The following is an 18,362-nucleotide window of genomic DNA, read 5'->3' as shown; positions in this document are numbered from 1 at the left end:
ATGGTGTTGGATTTGGAGTGAGAACTTTAGTTCACATCCCAATCCTGCTACTAACTACATGTGTGTGACTTTGGTCAAGTGATTTAACCTCTCCTAGCTTCTGTTCTTTAAATATAAAATGGAAAAAAATTGGATTAGCAAACCTGTAAAGTCCCTTATAGTTCAAAAATGTTAAAATTCTATAATTTACAATCATATAAAAATATTGTTTGATAATTACTAAAAAACTCAAAACTAATTTTCCAATGACTTGATAGTACAAATACATTCTTATAAAGGACCTCTTTTTTTTTTTTTTTTTTTTTTTAATAACTTTTTATTGACAGAACCCGTGCCAGGGTAATTTTTTACAACATTATCCCTTGCACTCACTTCTATTCCGATCTTTCCCCTCCCTCCCTCCATTCCCTCCCCCAGATGGAGCAGTCCTATACATGTTAAATAGATTATAGTAGATCTTAGATACAATATATGTGTGCAGAACTGAACAGTTCTCTTGTTGCTCAGGGAGAATTGGATTTTAGAAGGTATAAATAACCCAGGAAGAAGAACAAAAATGCAAGCAGTTTACATTCATTTCCTAGCGTTCTTTCTTTGGCTGTAGCTGCTTCTGTCCATCCTTGATCAATTGAAACTGAGTTAGATCTGCTCTTTGTCGAAGAAATCCACTTCCATCAGAATACATCCTCATATAGTATCGTTGTTGAGGTATATAATGATCTCCTGGTTCTGCTCATTTCACTCAGCATCAGTTCATGTAAGTCTCACCAATCCTCTCTGTATTCATCCTGCTGGTCATTTCTTACAGAACAATAATATTCCACAACATTCATATACCACAATTTACTCAACCATTCTCCAACTGATGGGCATCCATTCATTTTCCAGTTTCTAGTCACTACAAACAGAGCTGCCACATTCTTGCACATAGAGGTGCCTTTCCCTTCTTTAGTATCTCTTTGGGGTATAAGCCCAGTAGTAACACTGCTGGATCAAAGGGTATGCACAGTTTGATAACTTTTTGAGCATAGTTCCAAATTGCTCTCCAGAATGGCTGGATGTGTTCACAATTCCACCAACAATGTATGTGTCCCTGTTTTCCCACATCCCCTCCAACATTCCGCGTTATCTTTCCCTGTCATTCTAGCCAATCTGACAGGTGTGTAGTGGTATCTCAGAGTTGTCTTAATTTGCATTTCTCTGATCAATAGTGATTTTAAAGGCTCTCTTCTAAAAAGATTTTTCCTATTAATACATAATATCACACAAGATTTCTTGATAAATGTAACTAGAGAAGAGTATTAATAATTTGAGGTTTGCTGAACAATTTTAAATGAGGCATAAAATAGAAAAAAAAAGTATGTATGCCAAAGGTGTTTGCTTTCATCATGGCAAATATATCAATTAGATATGTGTAGGTATTTATGTAAATGTGGGGGTATATATACTTTTGTTAATTGCTGTTTTGTTTGATTAATCATATCCAACTCTTTGTGATCTCATTTGGGGTTTTCCTGGCAAAGATACTGGAGTGGTTTGCCATTTCTTTCTCTACCTCATTTTCCATATAAGGAATTGAGACAAACAGGGTTTGACTTGCCCATGATCACAAAGCCAATAAATGTCTGAATTTAGATTTCAATTCAGGTCCTTCTGACTCTATCCGCTGGGCCATTTAGCTGCTCACTTATACCTATACGTGTATATATGTGTGTGTGTGTGTGTGTGTGTGTGTACACATACATCACACACATATATATATACATCCATACATTATACACATATATATACATCCATACATTACACACATATATACAATATATACACAATACACATACATATAAAAATATACATGCATAAGTCAATTTTCCCAGTCCAATTTGAATGGCTTTAGAATTCATTGACAAAGACCCTCTAGTGCAGGGCTTCTTAAACTTTTTCCACTTGCAATCTCTCTCTTTTGGCCTGAGAAATTTTACGTGACCCTGAGTATGTAGATATATAAAATAGGTACACAAAGCAGGAATTTACTGATAATTAATCATAATTTTGTGACTCTACACTCAGTTACATGACCCCATATAGGATAAAGACCCACAGTTTAAGAAGCTGGACTCTAGTGTACTAGGATTCAATGAAGTAAATCCTACATCCATTAATTAGGAACGTTGGACAACCTCCCCATACGTATATAGATGTTCACTACATTAGTGCACTAGAGGGTCTTTGTTAAGGAGATCTAAGGGCATTTAGAAGAAATTGGTCTAGTACACCAAGCAGGTAAAACCAAGTGAACAAGGAATGAATATTACCCAAGCTGGGCTGGGCCTGGAAAAGAATGAATACTATGGACCTGGGCCCAGAACTCAACAGAAAGAATATGAGAGGCAGGTAGGTGGCGCAGTGGATAGAGCACCAGCTCTGAAGGCAGAAGGACCTGAGTTCAAATCTGAACTCAAGATACTGAACACTTCCTAGTTGTGTGACTCTGGGCAAGCCACTTAACCCCAACTGCCTCAGCAAAAAAAAAGAGACAGATTATTTGGCTTCCAAAAACCACACAGTGCTTTCTACCATGCCAACCTCTTCTTTGCTAAAGTCTAAAATCTGTCTTTTTCAATAGTGGTTTTCACTTATTCTCACCCACTTTGGTTACATGAATCATGGAATTTCACACTTTCAAATTAAAATCATAAGTGAGCCAAAAGTCAGCGGAAAGATACCTGGTAGAATATAAGTGGGCCATGACAGTGTCCTCTTGTCCGAAAAGGAATGTGAAAGAAATCACACAGGACATACACGAGGTTCACAATTTCTGGCCTACCATCAAAGCATCATTGGATGCTTTCTGACAATTGCAAGAATCTCATCTTGTACTTACAGGGATGTTTCTGGGTTCTCCGAGGACAGTAAATCCATCTGTGAGCGAAGCAAAGGGTTTGAATGGTTGGCATCAGTGGCAAGTGGAGAGCTAACATCTGAAAGGCAAAATGGACTTATTTTACCAATCATTTGGATGGTTTTTCCACCATACAAAATATCTACTTTATAGATGGATATCTGAACATTAACTCTGGGGCAAAACCATGCAAATCTCTTTGAAATACTACAGTAAGGATCAAAGGCTCACATATGTACAGATGGAGGACACCTCAAAAACCATGTAGTCCAATACTCTCATTTTACAAATGTCATCCAGAGAAATTCAGTGATTTCTCCAAGGTTATCCAGAGAATAAAAAACAGAGCTGGGATTAGAACACAAGTCATCTAACTCCAGAATAAGTATTCTTTCTACTGGATATTTTTTTGGTGGCTAAGAACAAAAATAGCATCATTTCAATGCTAAATGATAAACTGGAAAAAAAAAAAAAAAAGAAGGGATAAGAAACTTATATTTTCTGCTCTATATCAACAAAATACTACAAAAGTCTTACTAGTAGCACACGATGTTCTAACATGTCTGGTGCAGGGAGTGGTAAAAAATTTACGTTGTCTGCTCTGCATCAACAGAATACTGTAAAAGTATGACTGGTAGCACATGGTATTCTAATATGTCTGACCGACAAACTATTAAACATTCTTGAGACATGGCTAAGCTAAGCACCTCATGGGAGAAATTTCTTTTTTCATCTAAAAACTTCACACACCAAAAAAAGACTTCTCTTCTTTCCTTCATGATCCATCTAATGCCTCATTGATCAACAGAAGCAAGAAGGCAACATATCACAAATGGAACAAAATAGCTTTTGCTTAATATAAGCGCAATTCAGTTTGAGCAATGATCCTTAGAAGAAAAACTAACTCCTAAAAAAAATGCTTACTCCAGATCAACTATATGGAGTATTTTGGCTATGGAAAGACCTTGAGGCATAAAAGAAAAAACACAATGATTTCATGTAAGTATTTTCAGTTCCATATGTTATCAATTTTCTTCATTTTTTTTCCCCTCTAAATTCTCAACAACAACAAAAAGTGGAATGGAAACTATGCTTGTGATCTAGAGCTGGATGGATAGTGGATAGAATGCTGAGCCTGGAGTGGAAATCTAGTTCTAATAATTCCTAGCTCTGTGGCTCTAACCTAGCCAGTTTGTCTCTTGTCTTTCTCAAGTTTTTTCAATTGTAAAATGAGAATAATTATAGCACCTATTGCTTAGGGTGGTTGTGAAGATTAAATGAGATATTTGCAAAGTGCTTAGCATAGTTCCTGGCACATAATAGGTGCTATATAAATGCAAGTTTTATCCATTGTTAATCCTGTTATTATTATTACTATTAGCATTCTCTTCTCTTTCCTAAATTGTGACAGTTCATCATGTCTAGTTCTCTAATTAACTTGCAATATTTGCATTCTTTCTTCTCTCTTCCTGTACCAATTATTCCCCATCCTTATATTGTAGTACAGCTAAAATCTGGCAACCAGCATTTATTGAGTGACTACTAATGCTAAGTAATATATTAAGTTAAAGGCTCAGGCACTGCTAAAAACAGCAAGAAGCAACTTACTGGCCAAGAAAGACAAATATTGGAAGATAGCTGATTGGAAACCTAGATAGACTTTAAGTATGAAAGTTAAAGGGTATTGTTTAAAAGAACTATAGGAGTAGAAATGATATTGACCAGCTTCTGACAAAAGCTTGACAAATTTTGTCAGGTACCAAGGGGTATCTAATACTATCAAGTAGAAACTCACTGAATTCAACTAACACCAATGCTCTCCAGTCCTACTTCCAAAAAATTCTCAATACTTTTGGCTATACTTTTTCATCCAAAAGCATGTCATTATCACCTAGCAAAAATTTATCCATTAGAGCAAGGATTCCTAATCTCTTTTGAGTCACAGAGCCTTTCTTACAATAATGTCTTAAATGCATAAAATACATAGAAGAAAGGATACCAATTATATAAAAATACAGTAATCAAAATATGAAAACAAAGAAACAAGACAAGTTCACAGACCCCAAATTAAGAACCCTTGAATAAGGTATAAAAGAAGTCTTCTGAGACAGTAATATTCCTTCTCAGCTAGCATTTAATTATCTACCCAAGCAGAATCTTTTTTTTTCTTGACTAGTCTGAACAAAACAGAACATTCATTTACTTAAACCAGAAAATTGAGAACTCATGGCATGGACTCCTTCCAATGGCAAGTCAGAAGTCAGAGAACTTGGAACTGGACTTAAATCAAGTAAATCACAGGCTGGGGCAGAAGGCTCACAGTTATTCTGGAAACAAACAAACGAAAATTCAAGTTTAGTTAAAAAGAACAACTTCAAGAACAAGTGTCAAATGCTTCCCCTAAAAATGTTGGGGGAAAGGGTCCTTTTTTGAGGAGTTCCCTTGAGATGGTTATATGTTAATCCCATTTTATTATCTACAAGAATAAGGATTTGCTTGGCCTGCTGAGATGGTTATAAACAGCTGAGAATTTCTTTGCAGCACAGAAAGGTAACCCTAAGGTAATAATAAACTTCTTTGAGAGAATATTAGATGTCACAGTCTCAAAAGATTATTCTGTAATGGAAGGGATATTAATGTGCTCTCTATTCCCTTTTATCTTGAGGCATAAGAAAAAAAAATGATGTAAGTCACCCAGGATGACACAGATAGTATGAGGCAAAGCTGGTATCTGAATCCACGTCTGGGAATCCCCAAACACTTTGTATTACATTTACTGTATTCTGAAAATGTTAAAAATCATAGAAATTTGGATTTCTAAGTACTCACCTTCTGGGCCTCCCCTAGGTTCCTATTTTGCTCCAGGAACCGTTTCTGATTTCGAGAAAACCTGATTTTAAAAAAGAACAATTATTCTCAAAAGAAAATAAGAGAATTTATATATTGATAGCCTAAATTAAGGAGCTACAGAAAGGCAAAGTGTTTTTGTTATGTGCCTTCTACAACAGAGACATAAAATACATAGTCCATGGGCCACATGAGACCTACAACATTCCCGAACGTAGTATGAACTAGACTACAATGTAATTGGTTAATATTTAACAAAATAAATAAAAATACGATAAAATATAAATATTACATTTTAAATATGGCCAACAGGAATCCTTACATACAAATTAGTGGGCCCCATTTAGATTTGAGAGTAGCACTGCTGTACAAGATAAGGTTCTCAATAAATGTTAAGACTTTAAATTATTTTTCTTTTGGGCATGGGTGTGACATACAGATTTAGATCTGTGATTTCATCTCTGTAGAAAATTCCCAGTGTGAAGCCTACCTCTACTGAAGTTCTATATTTTATTTATTTTATAATATTTTTATTATTATATATAAGTATATATTATAATTATAATGTATTTACCTTTATTTTATATATTAATATATGATTATGTTATAATTATACTATATTTTATCTTTATTTTATAACCTTAGAAACTTGCCTGAGGCAATTTTGACTTGCACAAAATTAGTAGAAAAGAGTTAAAACTCAAGTCTTCCTAATTCAACAACTGGCTGTATTTCACAGTGGCTCTCTAGTGCTCAATAAATGTCTGAAATTAAATTTTTTTTTTTTTTATTCTAGACCTCTAATTTCTTAGGTCATCTGAAAATTTCTCAAGAAAAGGGGCCCTGAGAAGAAAAAAGTTTAAAAAGCTTTGGTCTAGTTTACCCTCTTCATTTCACAAATAAGAAAGTCAGCCATCTAGGGGAGAGGGTGGGGGGGGTAAGAGGTAAAAAATTGGAACAAGAGGTTTGACAATTGTTAATGCTGTAAAGTTACCTATGCATATATCCTCTAAATAAAAGGCTATTAAAATAAAAAAAACAAAAACAAAAACAAATAAGAAAGTCATCCCAGAATGATTCTATGAGGAGTCTTGGGAACAATTCAATTGAATAAGCATCTGTTGAATATCTACTGTGTGCTATGCATTGTGAGAAGCATTGGGGACACAGAGCAAAAAATAAATGCAGTTCCTGTTCTCAAAGTGGTTTCTTTGTTCAAGAAAAACTCCATGACTTTCCACTCCGGGCTGCTGCTTCTAAGTTTTTTCTTGTAGACCAGGATTGTTATAAAGAACTATAAAATACTTAGCACAATGCCTTGGATATAATAGGCTTCAAAAAAAAAAAAAAAAAAAAAACCTTACTCCTGTCATTTCCATCTTAACAACCTATATTGTTAATGTCAGAGTGAATCTGAACCTTTTTGGCTGATAGGTAAGATAAGTACCAAGTCTTTTCATAAATGCCAGACATTGTATTGGGCCCCTGGCACATATTATTTCATTTTAACCTCATGACAATCCTGGAAAGTAGGTGCTACTATTATCCTAAATGTGAACCAAAGAAATTGGATGATTTGCCAAGGTCCTATAGGTAGCAAATGGTAATTTGGAAGAATGAAATCTTGTAGCTGAAAGAGATCTGGAAAGAATATATAGTCCACTCTTCCATGCCTGGTTGCAAAAGATAATTCATCTTGTAGTAGAATACTACGCTTTTATAAGAAATGATAAGCAGGCTGATTTTTGAAAAGCCTGGAAAGACTCATATGAACTGATGTTGAGTGAAGTAAACAGCCAGGAGAACACTGTACACAACAACAGCAATATTCTGAGATGATCAGTTATGATAGATTTAGCTCTTAGCAATGCAGTGATCCAAGACAATTCCAATAGACTTGGGATAAAAAAAATGACATTTGCATCCCAAGGGAGAACTATGGAGACTGAATGCAGATCAAAGTATACAATTTTTACCTTCATTTTTTTGCTTTTTCTTTCTCATGGTTTTTCCCTTTTGTTAGGATTTTCTATCACAACATGACTAATAGGGAAAAAATGTTTAAAGTAATAGTGCATGTAAAATCCATATCAGATTGCTTACTGTCTTAGGGAAGGGAGAGGCCATGGTAGAGGATTGGGGAATTCGGAACTCAAAATCTTATAAAAATGAATGTTGGAAACTATATGTAATTTGATATAAAAATTTTCTCCCAGTTTTCTGCTTCCTTTCTAATGTTTGAATTAGTTTTGTTTGTAAAAAAAAAAAAAAAATCTTTTTAATTTAATATAATCAGAATTATACATTTTTCCTTTCATAATGTATTCTAGTTCTTCTTTGGCCATAAATTCCTTCCTTGTCCACAGATCTGAGAGTTAGATTATCCTTTGTTCTCCTAATTTGCTGATAGTCTAAATCATGAACCTATTTTTACCTTATCTTGGTATAGGGTGTTAGGTGTTGGTTATTGACTAGTTTCTGCCATACTATTTTCCAATTTTCTCAGCAATTTATGTCAAATAGTGAGTTCTTATCCCAGAAGCTAGGGTCTTTGGATTTATCAAACACTAGATTAATATAGTCATTGACTATTATGTCTTGTTAGTCTAACTCTCAGATCTGTGGACAAGGAAGGAATTTATGGCCAAAGAAGAACTAAAATACATTATGAAAGGCAAAATAGATAATTCTGATTATATTAAATTAAAAAGATTTTTTTTTTTCCCACTGATCAACTACTCCTTAGCCAATACCAAATGATTTGATGATCTCTGTTTTATAATATAGCTTTAGATCTGGTATAGCTAGGCCACCTTCATTTGCAATTTTTCATTAATTCCTTTGAAATTCTTGACCTTTTGTTCTTCCAGATGAACTTTGTTATTTTTTCTAGCTCTATAAAGCAATTTCTTGGTAGTCTGATTGGTATGGCACTGAATAAGTAGATTAATTTAGGTAGAATTGTTTACATGTAATTAGAAAAATAAAATACTATTGAAAAATTTTTAAAAAGGTAATTAATCTTGTCAAGAACTCTAATCTTGGATTCAGAAAATCTGGTTTTGAATTTTGACTCCTGGTTATGTAACTGGAAAAATCACCTAAATTCACTCAAAACTGTTTTCTGTAACATCCTTCACCTTCAGTGTGTATGTTATACATCTGCAGTCAGCCAGGGAGATCCTACAAGGCAAGGGGAATGCTTTTCTCCATTAAGCTGGGAATTAGGGTCACCCATTTCCTTCTTTTCCATATACCTTTCTTGAAGACCCAGCACAGACCTATCACCTCATTAAGGTAGAGTGTAGGAAGATAACCTAACCCATACACACCGCTCATATCCAAGGAGAACCTGATTCAAATCATCATTCACTTGAATGAGCTCCACTGTCACATCTTCATTCTCCACCACTGCCAACAGGTCCATGATCCTTTCCTGCATGTCCCGACCAGTCTTATATAATTTCTATCCAGAAAAAGAGAAAATCTAAGTCAGGATCCTGAGTCCTATAAATAATAAGTTTATGAAAGACAACCAGATACAACTCATGTGAACGAAGGAAACAATGTATTAAGTGCAAGGTCTATCCAAGGCTCTGTACTTGACAATGGGTGATAAAAAGATAAAAAATGAAAAACATTCCCTACCTCAGGGAGCTAAATATTTTAGTAGGCGAAACAACATGGATACATATATGTTAAAGCAAGATAATTTGAAAAGGGAGAGTCCTAACACCAAAGCAATAATGAAGCAAGATAATTTGAAAAGGGAGAGTCCTAACACCAAAGCAATAATGAAAGGTTTCCTGAAATGAATCTTGAAGGAACCTAAGAATGCTAAGTAGCAGAGGTAGTTAATCACTGTATTCTAGGCATAAAGGAGAAACCATACAAAATACAGAATGCTAAAAGGCGCCCAGCTTAAATGAAATATAGATTATATAAGAGGAAATAATTTGAAATAAGTCTGGAAATGAAGGCTAGAACTAGATTGTAAAGGAGTTTAAGTGTCAGGTTAAGGATTTTGTATTTTACCACAGAGACAATTAAAAGTCTATGTGGCAGAATTGTATTTAAGAACCATTAGATCAGGGAAAATCATGACCAAAAACAAAAACAAAAAAAAAACCCCAAAACTCCTGCTGATGAACGAGAGAAGAAATCTGGGAGGAGATGGTAATCAACAGTATCGAGTCATTATTATCTATTTGTTCCTATTTATTCTTATGTATTTCTAGGTAGAATTGTTTCTATGTCTGGCTTCTTGTGAGCAATGATAATTTCCTTCTTTGCTTTTGTACGTATGGTGATTAGTATAGTGCCTGAAAGGTAATAAGGACTTACTAAGTGCTTACTAGTTGATTGCTACAAGAGGTCAGGGTAGTGAATTGATTTTTTTTTAACTGAAGAGATTACTCATAACAGTGGACAGAACTATTTCTGTTGAATGAAGAATTCAGAAGTCAGGCTGCAAATGGTTTAGAAGTGAGAAGACAGAAAGTAGAGGCAATGAGTTAAGAACAGCTTTTTTCCCCTTAAAATAGGCATTTATAGTCACATTAGGAGTAGGCATCAATATACTTGTATTTTATCAATAACATCAATTTTGATAATTGATTGATGTTACATATCATATTGCATATTGATATTTTATCAATAATATACATACTATAATAATCATATACTATACTGCAATATAATTTAACTCTCTGGAGTTAAACCTGGTCCACTGATGTTTTAACTATAAAGTTGTAGGTTAAATGCTCAGCTTCATCTGTTTCTCTGTCTGAATGCCATATTTAAGATAAAACATTAAATACCCACCATAGCAATATATCCTAATAGACAGATGCTAAGGAAGAAAAAATAAGGATCAAAAAATGAATAGTATTTTAATGTATAGGGTTTAAAATTACAAGTAACTTTATCCTACTCCCTATTTAGCTATTTTTTAAAAATTGAATTCCATGACTTTACCAATTATCTTAAGTTCAAGAGAAAGACTAAGGAGCAGTGTAAGAGATATTGTGTGGAAAGACTTTAAAATTTCAATTCAGACATTTTTTTCTTTTCAAGGAGTTTGGCTGAGAGTGGAAGATATAGAATTTGTAGATGATGGGGTATTTTAAGAGGATTATTTTATTCATTTATTTATTATTTTTTGCTGGGGCAACTGGGATTAAGTGATTTGCCCAGGGTCACACAGCTAGGAAGTGGTAAGTTATCTGAGGCCAAATTTGAATTCAGGTCCTCCTGACTTCAAGGCTGGTGCTCTATCGACTGTAACCACCTACTGTCCCAAGAGGATTTTTTAAAAAATGGTAGAGCCTTGGTAATGTTTGCAGGAAGCCAGGAAGGAATCAGTAGATATGAAGTGACTAAAGATTAGAAAAAAGGGGATTGCGGAGGTGAGCTGTGCATGAAGATAGGATGGACTGGATATTCACAATGTTTGCGTTATTTTCTCAATAAAGCAGGAAAAATGAGGTCCTCAAATTAAAGGGTGGCTAGAAAGAGAGTTATCCGAGTTTTGAGGAGAAAAGAGGTTTAGTCACTGACACAGATTAACAAAGACTCAGAAAGCAATAAAAAGACTATCATGCTAAAGTGAGGGACCAGGTTAAATGAGCTAACTGAATGGACTTGATCAGTTGGTTATACTACTTCCTTCCAATGTATTTGGTAATATGAATAAGCAGAAGAGACAGATGACAGAATCTAGGATTGGGGTTTAACAAATCAAGCAAGGAATTTGGTAGTGAAGGATAATGTAGAATCAGTTTAATAAAAAGTGGTAAGTAGAAAGGGAGGAAGGGTAGGCAAAGCATGGGGTGATCTAGTGGCAGAGTATTAGATGTATAGAAATACTAGAGGACAAGATAAGAATGAATATACATAAGATAAAATGCATATAAACAGGTCTCAATGTATCTACTTATCTATCTATTCAGAATTGAAAGGACTTACAATGTACAACTATGGCAAGAAGGGGAATTCTTAATTAAACAAAGGAGAGGTAATGAGCATAGAAAACAAAATGGACAATTTCAAAATTTCATTGAAAGAAAATTGAAAGTTTTTGTATGAACAAAATCATTAAAGCTAATATTAAATGATCAATTAACTGGAAAAAATACTTGCAGACAACATCAATAATGTTATAAAAAATGAATGCTATCAACAACCAAATGAATAAATGTTCCAAATCATTAATAAGAAAAATATCTCACACCTATCAGATTTGCAAAGATGAAATTGGTAAACACTGCAGAATCTGGAAGAAGACTGATTGATACTAAGACACATAATGGTGGAGCTGTGAATTGGTCTAACCATTAGGGAAAACAATTAGCTCCCTCCAAAGTCACAAAAATATATGGACTTATTAACCAGGATATCAATACCAGCATGTTCTCCAAGAAGGTAAAAGGCAAGGAAAACAGTCCAAAATATATAAAAATATTTATAGTAAAAAAACTTTTTGTAGTGGTAAAAAGTTGGAAATAAAATAGGAATCTACTAATTGAGATATGGCTAATTAACTGAGTATAGATAGTTAAAGAATTATTGTATTGCAAGAAATGAGAGAGAAGTTAGAGAACCTTGAAAAACCTTGATACAAAAAGATGAAAGAAAAAGAGCTGAATCTAAAATTAGAAGGAAATCTGAGTCATATACCGATTCTTCTACTTACTACTTCTGTGATATTAAGTAAGTCACTTTACTAAGCCCCATTCTCCTTTACTAAAAAATGAAGTGATTGGACTAAGTAACTTCTAAGGTCCATTTCCAGGGGAAACTTAAAGTCTTGTGATTTACTACCACTTTGCCTATAGAGACTTCCCTATTGGCTTAGCGAATCTTTTGGGTTTCAGCCCTAAATCTGTTTCTTGATTCTCTACAGAGTAAAGTTTTTTACATCAAGGGTGAGCTGGCAAAGAAATCCAAAAGAAATCCTTCAGTGTAAGAGAACTTTTCTCTTTGTTCCTGTTCAAAGAAAAACTCCTAGAAATAAATCCTAACTGATGCGCTGGCAACCCCGCTCAGTAGTGTCAAGATCAAGGGGATACAATTGCTGTAAGAAGTTTAGGACAAAACAGTAGACATGAATTTGAAATGAATTTGGAACCAATATCAATGACTTCTGTCCATATGTTGCTCAATTTTCCCGTCTCTCCAAAAGACTACTCAAATATAGAATATGAAAGGTCCTCTATAATACTCAGCAAGACTGGGAATGAGAATTTTAAAAAACCCTTTCAAAAACCAGCCCATTTTGATCTCCACAATTGATGTCTGTCTCAAAGGAGGGCCAAAATACTTGGAGCCTAGACTAGATCAAGTAATGTGGGCAAAAAAAGGCAGGTCTAAAGTTTCCTACAGCTTGGCAATCTATCAATCTTGGTAGTTCAAGGGGAATGAGGTGAGATTGATGCAAGTTCTCAAAGAAAAGGAGGAAGACTAACAGCTGCTTGTATGTACGTCAATCAGTGTACTGCTGAAAGTCCCTCACTTTGTACTATGTTGAAACAAAGACAGCTTTTTAGGTTACAGTGAATTTTAACAACCAGCTCAAAAGTTTGTACTGAAAGAGAAAAGTAACTCATCAAGAGCATTATATTCTGATGATCAGAAGGTCCTCACTATTTCAAAGGTCACTAAGCTTGGGAGAGAGACATAATTTTAATCATCAACCTCACACATTCAACTTCATGGGCACAATTTAGAGGCAAAAGAAAAAAGGTGCCAGCCGTGCTCCCTTGAAAAGTTTGAATAGGAAGTTGAAATGAAAAAAAAGAAAAAAATTATAGTCTGACATCTTACTGCATGGTAATCTAGTCATTCAAAGAACCTGGATTAAACATATGCTTTTCCTTCTCTCTCATCCCTACTACTGAATTCCTACGCCACAATTTGGAAGAACAGAATCTTAGGGGGCAGCTAGATGACACAATAGATAGAGCACTTTGAAGTCAGGTGAACCTGAGTTCAAATCCTGTCCCAGAAACTTAACACTCTTTACTAGCTGAATGACAAGATATAGAAAGGATGACTGTCCCTCGATGCAGTGAGAGACGTTGGCCTTTTAAAGATAAGATCTTTAACAGGCCTCAGTTTGACTGACACAATGCCCAATCAGTAATTAGGCTAGGTAAGAAATGAGGCATAGAATGGTCTTTTACCTACTCAAAAAAAAGACATCAGTCTGGGAGAGGAAGACCCTTGGGGTTTCTGGCGAAAAAGAAACAAATGCTATTGGAGACATCATTTCTGCCAATGGCAGTTAAGGTTTTGTTAAAGCAGAAGCAGTTAGGTCATGAGAGATACCGAAAATAAATGGTAATTGGATGTAAAAGGAAGGAGACATCATTTTACTACCCTCTTTCACAAGCCCTGAATTGGGTATGGTTTCTACCATAATTTATTCTCTCTTCTGATTATGTTTGACAAGATACACTCTCAGTGAAGGGTTATCAGGACAATATTAATAGTAAAAGTGGAGATAGGGACTGGACCTGTACTGTACTGAACCAGTTGAAACTGGTGAAATGAACTCCTGGATAAGGAAAATCTTTTCAATACAGATAGCCAATCACAGTTTATAAATACAGAAAGTTGCCAAAAGCAAAGTTTTCAAACTCAGAGCTTGAACCAGATTAACTGTCATTGGGACATATTGAATAAAATAAATGAAGATATAATGCAACAAAGATAATGTTAATTTGTTGTTTTCTAAGTCAATAGCATAGCTCTGTCTCTATAATAGTTTGATATCAGTGACATAGAACACTGAATCTAAATGACTTGCTTAGTTCATACAGCTAGCATGCCTCAGAAACAAGATTTGAACTAAAATCTTCAACTCCAAGGCTTATGCAACACCACTTTCTCTCAGTAGTAATAACAGTGATAATAACAAACATCATCACTTTATATATTACCTCAAGATCAGCAAAGCATAACTCATTTTATCCTCCCAATGACTATTCATTTGAAGTTCATTCAGTCTAAATATATCAGCTAATCTAGATCCTAGTAGAATTTATCTATTAGCTTCCAAGTCATTCTGTATCCTTCCTTAAATTCAATCCCTGACTCACACTATTCCTCTCCATCCCAATCCCTGCCCTTATACCATAAGAATTCTACATGACTTTGACTTTCACTCAACCTCAGCTACACAGGAGTGGCCACAGGCTTGATCATGCATTAACTGAAAATGTTCTATTTCCATGATTAAGAATTTTGAAATTCCTTTCACTAATCTTATGCCTCACTCTTCCTTAACTTATTCTTCACCTGATCCATGATCTCAAGTCTCTGTTCCTTTGTACTCTTCAAGTCTATCACTCCCACTCTGACCTCACCTTCTTTCTTTCAATAAATTGATACTGTAGTACTATAGTTTTATATATTGTCTTCTACTTGGGGGCACTTAAGTAGTGCAATGGATAGAGAAACTAGTCTAGAATCAGGAACATTCCTCTTCCTCAATTCAGATCTAGCTTCAGATATTTCCTAGCTGTGTGACTCTGGGCAAGTCACTTAACCCTGATGCTGTCTCTGTTTCCTCATCTGTAAAATGAACTGGAAAAGGAAATGGCAAACCATCCCAGGCTCACAAAACAAAACAAAACAAAAACCTAAATGGGGTCATGAAGAGTCAGACACGACTGAACAAGCTCTACTTGAGTTCCTTGCTAGTTGTATAGTTTCCACACAAGGATTTAAAAAATCCTTTTGTTCCTATTCATGTGCTGCTGAACAGAACTAGAGAAAAAAAATTACACAATTTTGCTAAGTAGGTCTACCATAAATTTGTTACCTAATTTCAAGTGAGCCTTCAATGAAGCAAAAGGATCCTTTTACTCCTCTCTGATTCTCTACTGACCTCCCTATAGCAACTGCTTCAAACTTCTTGCACCTCCTGTATCATCCCTTTGTACTATCTCTTCTCTGAGTTAGAGTTACCTCTAATTCTACGGTGGAAAAAGTTCATTCACCATGAATCCTCTATCTCACTTTTCTACTTATCAAAATTTAAGACAGTTAAGTGGTACAGTGGATAAAGTACTGAGCCTAGAGTGAGGAAGACAAGTCTCAGATACTCAGTAACAGTGTAACCCTGATAAGTCATTTAACTCTGTTTGCCTCAGTTTTTCATCTGTAAAATGAGTTAGAAAAGGAAATCGCTAACCAGTTGTCAAAACAAACAAACAAACAAACAAACAAACAAACCCAAATGGGGTCAATAAGAATAGTACACAATTTAAACAACTTATCAAACTACAGCTTATCAAAATCCTTCGCTATCATTTCTAATTCTCTCCTCCTTTAATTCAATCTCTAATGAATAGCCCTTCTCTTCACCAAATCCAACATCCTTTCTAGCAAATTCCTCAGAAATCAATGCCTGCCTCCCTGAAATCTTCAATTTCTATCTACTGATTGCTTCCCCCCTGATTACAAGAATGTATAGGTCTCTCCTGGCCTTAAAGAAAACTTTACCAGATGCCATCAGTCTCTCTCTTCCTATTATGCTAAACTATATTCCTTTTCTTGCTCAAAATCTTAGGAAAAAACTGCCTATTCTTATTGTCTCCATTTTCTCTCTTCACACTCACTTCTCAAACCTTTGCAATCTGCCTTCAGACCTTATCACTAAAACTCAAACAGCTCCCTCCAAAGAAACCAATGAACTCTTTAACAAATCTTATGTCCTTTTCTCAATTTTTTTATTTCCTTTGTAACCTTTACCATTGTTGACCCATTCTTTTCTGACTATAACTGAAATGAAGAGAAAGTACCATATTAGATGCCTGCACTCTCTCCCATGTCCCAATTTAGGGAAAATTTTTAGACCCTAAATTCAAAAGAAAATCCCTCCCCATCCCACATTATACCTCCAAGAGCTCCATATCTTCCCGATTTTCAGATCCAGGTGTATTCTCTGTCAATATGGCTGACATTACTTTCACATTCATTTTCACCATATCCACTTCACTGTGCAATTTTCCAATCTGTTGAGAGAAATAAATTAGTAAGGGTGATACCTAGGGAATAGACACCTTGTTTCCTGCCTTTTAGAGATAAGTGCTTTCATATGCACTGCTTTGGTACAACTTCCAAAAGACTTAGATGAATGGATGCAAAATGAAGTATGAGGAAAACAATAAACTGAATGACTGTGACAATGTAAATGAAAAGAACAAAAAGCAAAATCTGAATTCTAGATTATAAAAGCTGGGCTGGCCCCAGAAAATGGAAGAAAATGTAGCTCCCTTTTCTGCTGAGGTGGGGGACTTTGGGTATTGAGTGCTACCTATATTGTAAGATTCAAAACTTTTTTCCTACCTCTTCTTTTTCTATTCTTTGCTATAAAGGACAGTTACTAGGGATGGGAGAGGAAAAAAATATATTTAGGAATGGAGGTTAAAAACAAAAGATCAATAAAATCTAAAAAGCAAAATGAGTCACATTTCTTAGAAATAACATTACACACTTATAAAATCTCTCCCCCCCTCTTGAGCTACACACACACACATACATACATACACACACACACACACACACACACGTATTTGTTTTCCCTTATTGGAATGTAAGCTCTTTGAGGAAAGGGACCATTTTGATTATTTATTTTGCCCTCTCTAATGTTTAGCACAGTTTCTGGCAAGTGGCAAGTGCTTATAATAAATACTATTTTTCTTGCTACCCATAGCTATTTCCAGACATTCCTTTGGCCACTATCATTTAATATCCTCTTCTCCTTTTTAAGTTCATTTAATCTATTTTGTCAACCAATCAAGATTCTGGTAGCTGGGAAGGACATTCTCCTTCCATCCTCAATGAAGTTAGTTCCATGGCTTACAATCTTTCTTTCCTTCTCAACCCCAGCCCTCAGACAACATAAGCTGCCAGTTCCTCACTTTACTCATTTCCCATAAATGTTCTGCTTCACTTCATCTAGATCCAGAGAGGGTATTTCCCTTGATCTTATCATAACCGACAAGTGTTCCATTTTCATATTCATAAATTCATAAATCATTTTATTCATCTTGTTACCCTTTAATCTGGTTTTTCTTCATGTTGATCTCTAATCCTTCTATCCCTTCACTTCTATCACCCTGCATAGGCTACTTTCATCCCTTCCCCATTCTGACCCTTGGTAAACCAGTTCAACTCTGCTCTAGTTCCTTATCCTACTGCTGATCTTGAACTGCCAAGCACCATCTTAGATTATGTCACTATAATTATTCTCATGCAGCTTAACTGAACTGGAGAAAAAAAAAAAAATCACAAAATTATGCTGAGTCCACTATAAATTTGTTACATTATACCACCTGGGCCCTTATTGCAGCAAGGCAATTTTTTTGACCTTCCCTAATTGATTCACTATACCACTAAATCCCTGTAGCTTTCCCAAACCTCTTTATCCCTCCTCAAACTTTCTATAATCCTCTTTCTTTTATCTTCTCAACTGAAAGTCTAGCCTCAAATTCCAATGGGGGGGGGAAGGGGGAGGAATTATTCCATTCACTGAGAGCTTCTTCTTCTGCCCCGTTCCTCTTTTTACATCATTTAGATGCCTTATTAGCTTTTCCTTTATTCCTGT

General features: G+C 35.1%; 1 protein-coding gene across 5 annotated transcripts in view; it reads right to left on the bottom strand.

Annotated features, from left to right (window-relative positions):
- Positions 1 to 18,362, bottom strand: part of TOM1L1 (target of myb1 like 1 membrane trafficking protein) — a 56,714-nt gene that overhangs the window by 10,137 nt on the left and 28,215 nt on the right. For 4 of the 5 annotated variants that reach the window (XM_031966437.1, XM_012548078.3, XM_003767976.4 and 1 more), the window contains exons 7-11: positions 16,651 to 16,767; positions 9,079 to 9,212; positions 5,729 to 5,789; positions 5,103 to 5,226; positions 2,882 to 2,978 (exon numbers count right to left, since the gene is read on the bottom strand). In XM_031966437.1, coding sequence (XP_031822297.1) covers positions 2,882 to 2,978; positions 5,103 to 5,226; positions 5,729 to 5,789; positions 9,079 to 9,212; positions 16,651 to 16,767 — 533 coding nt within the window. The remainder of the gene's footprint in view (positions 1 to 2,881; positions 2,979 to 5,102; positions 5,227 to 5,728; positions 5,790 to 9,078; positions 9,213 to 16,650; positions 16,768 to 18,362) is intronic. The other variant, XM_012548076.3, reaches the window with a different exon arrangement.

The sequence above is a fragment of the Sarcophilus harrisii genome, chromosome 4 (genome assembly GCF_902635505.1).
Source record: "Sarcophilus harrisii chromosome 4, mSarHar1.11, whole genome shotgun sequence".
Classification (NCBI taxonomy): Eukaryota; Metazoa; Chordata; class Mammalia; order Dasyuromorphia; family Dasyuridae; genus Sarcophilus; species Sarcophilus harrisii.
Note: the sequence above shows the minus strand (reverse complement) of the source record. Positions and strands in the feature narration are given on the sequence as shown.